The 3206-nt window shown below is 37.9% G+C and overlaps 1 protein-coding gene across 1 annotated transcript; it reads left to right on the top strand.

Moving 5' to 3' along the window:
* Positions 1–1162: 1162 nt before the first annotated feature.
* On the top strand, positions 1163–3196 carry RHIMIDRAFT_296056 (uncharacterized protein; the record flags this gene model as incomplete). The annotated part of the gene is made up of 7 exons (XM_023614238.1): positions 1163–1446; positions 1498–1749; positions 2213–2419; positions 2478–2627; positions 2683–2854; positions 2910–3019; positions 3070–3196. The coding sequence occupies 7 exons, from the start codon at positions 1163–1165 to the stop codon at positions 3194–3196; spliced, it is 1302 nt and encodes a 433-aa protein (XP_023460979.1).
* Positions 3197–3206: the final 10 nt, after the last annotated feature.

Genomic DNA, 3206 nt, shown 5'->3' with positions numbered 1-3206 from the left:
GTCCGTAGAGCTTTACACGAGCAAGGTTTAGGAGCAATAGAGAAGGTGGAAAAGCCTAAGTTGACAGCTCTACAAAAACGCAAGCGCTTACAATGGGCTAAAAGGTACAAGCACTACACGGTAGCGGACTGGAGACGTGTAGTATGGTCTGATGAAACGAAAATCAACAGGTTCAACTCTGACGGCCGCGTTTGGTCATGGATCAGGGATGGACAAGCGTTAGAAGAGCGCCACATCAAGCAAACCGTGAAACATGGAGGAGGAAATGTTATGGTGTGGAGCTGCATATCTGCTGCAGGAGTTGGCTGGCTTTGCAAGATAGAACCACCTATGGATCAGCATCTTTATCTCGAAATTTTGCAAGACGAGCTCCAGAAATCGATGGAGCATGCGGCTAATGAATGCCAAATGGAACTCAGTCAAATGGTCTTTCAACATGATAACGACCCGAAACACACCGCCAAAACTGTAAAGCAGTACCTTCAAAGTGTACCTTATGAAGTCATGGACTGGCCTTCACAGTCTCCGGACCTTAACCCTATAGAACACATGTGGGCTTTGCTTAAGAGAAGGCTTAATGAGTACGAAACACCTGCATCTGGTATGTGCGAACTATTTGAACGAATAACGGATGTATGGTACAACAAAATCGCCAAAGAAGAAGTTTTAAAGGTAATAGACAGCATGCCAAAGAGAGTTAAAGCTGTTATTAGTGCCAAAGGAGGTTGGACAAAGTATTAGCTTTGCATACAACCAAAACTTGGTTAAGGGACAAAACTGTCCCAATGGACCCATCGCTTTCTCAGCGGTTTTTGTAATAAATAAAGTCCGTTCTATTTGTGTTATGTTGGTTGTTTTTTATACAGTTTTAGTTGCTCTTTCGAATGATGCTATTTTTATTTTAATCGGAGCAAAAATAAGCGAGTTATAGAGGCAGAAACACAAAAATGCAAAACATTGGGACAGTTTTGTCCCTCACTGTAATTCCATAGCGAGCATTCGAAAAGGAACTGAACGTATGAACCTCCACAATAAGTAAAGCTTATCAAATAAATGAAAGTCCGCGACACATAATCCCTGTGTTTAAAATTGCATATATATCACATATAAATAACGTTTATTCTTTTCTTTTCTTCTTTTTTTCTTGCTTTCTTGATAAGTAATGGATAGTGCATCCTCGAGTTGCGGTTTATCGCAGAGCAGAATTTATTCAGAAGCAGAGATTCGTCAGAGAGATATGGTCTATAAGTATTACAGGGAGAGCAAAATCATATGGAAATATGACCCAGTGCCGAATGGATGGTGTGTTTATAATGCGTTAGCTCAAGGCATGTTGGACTTTCCAGTTATAATTGCAGAGAAAATTCCTCATGTTGTGAGAAATATTTTGTTGAAATGTTTACATACTTTTCATGAAGGCTTTTTGGAATTTTTTGGTCGTTATTGGTAAAAATAAAAAAAATTGCAACAGTTAGTTTATTTTTGAACTTTTTTTAGGTACATGAAGCATGAACAGGCCTTACAGGCAGAACCAGATACTGAGAAAAATGACTGGTGGGGAATTACACCAGATATTTTCTGGATAGCCGTTGTTGCCTATCAGAAACCGGTGCTGATCGGCGGCCATGGGCATGAAAAAAACATCACCCTTTTTGATATACCGAGTAAGCAACCTTTAGTCGAAGGTCAAAAATTTGACAGGCCGCCGTGCCTTTTCCTACAAAGACATTATCATATTTTAGTCTACAGGTTAGAAGAATATACGTATCTGCATGCACATGCATCTGATATGCAGAATATATTTAATCAATGTTTTCAACGATATATGCAATAAATAAAACTTTGGCCTTGGCCTCGCAATCTTTTAAGTCTTCTAATGGCGTTGACTTTGGAGGATGAGATAACTGTATTTTGAAAAATAAATTATGTGCCTATAAGAGACGATTTGCTTAGGAGACACGAGCCACCTTTTGTTATTGTTTCACAGGCTCTATGTTGTACAGTTTTATAAACATATATTTTGGGCTAATCTAGTTTGTTTGTTATTGTTGCACATACATTGAGTTGTACAGTTTCAAAGTATGCTTGGCGTAGCGAAGCTTGAGTTGGAACGGTTTTTATATTTTCTTTTTTCCTTTTTCTCTAGAATGATTACAAAAATAGTGAAAAAGAGTTGTGCGTTCTGTGATGAAGTTTTTACTTCCTTTTATAGTGTTCGTCGACATACTCAACGAAAGCACCATAAAATCTTGCAATCACGTTCGAAGGCTCATCAGACTAGTAACTCTGTAGCATATAGTGAAATAAATGTCAAAAAATATAAAGCAGCGGAAGTTGTACATGGTTGCCCATCATGTAACAAGACTTTTAAAGAAAAGGATGAACTTACAGCGCATATAGGTGGTGAACATATAATAAGGTAAGGTTCCTAGTGCTTTGTTTATTGTTTTTATGTTGCTAATTTGTAAGAGTATTAGTATTAAGCAAGAGACAGTCGGTGGTATCTTAACTCACTGGATAGTCGACGGAGATGATATCTCTGTCAAGTTTCATCAGTTTCGGCAGGTAGCCATAAGCCTTCGAGAGAGTAGAGGGCTGCACATTAAAGAAAATATAGACTATATATTGTAGGTATATCAACATTAATATTATAGAGAGTTAAACTAAAAATGCCGCCTGTAGAGCATTATCACATATACTTATTTTAAGAAAGGAAACAAAACTCTTTAGTTTACCAGGAGATTTTTTTGCCAGAGAACTACAACAAAAATTGTATCAATATATGCAGCATATATATCAATACCCACAACTGTTTGACTCCTTTCTTAAAAAGAAGTTGAAGAAAATTATAAAAGTATGTACATGTTGCTAGCAGTTTTTTGTAGAAATCCTTTAATGTCATTGTGTAGAGATACGTGCAAAAAAAAATTGAAACCGATGAGGCGAGATATAAAATATTTCGTCTGATGAGAAAGATAAATGGTAGTCAGCGTGCTGTTCTACGTACAGTGCAAGCAGTGTAAGTATTCGATGTCGGATGGTGTGCATCCTTACTGATCTTTCATGAAGTGTCCCAGCTGCATACGAGCACAGTACATTTCCTGTATCGGAAGCACAACTGATCTCTGACTATGTGCATCCTTTCTTGCAAGCTTTGCTTGCGGCTTACAGCCCTCAATGTGTACCCCATGTGTAACTTGATATAC

This window comes from Rhizopus microsporus (assembly GCF_002708625.1).
Source record: "Rhizopus microsporus ATCC 52813 unplaced genomic scaffold scaffold_41, whole genome shotgun sequence".
Taxonomy (NCBI): domain Eukaryota; kingdom Fungi; phylum Mucoromycota; class Mucoromycetes; order Mucorales; family Rhizopodaceae; genus Rhizopus; species Rhizopus microsporus.
This window is presented reverse-complemented; position numbering and strand designations above follow the sequence as displayed.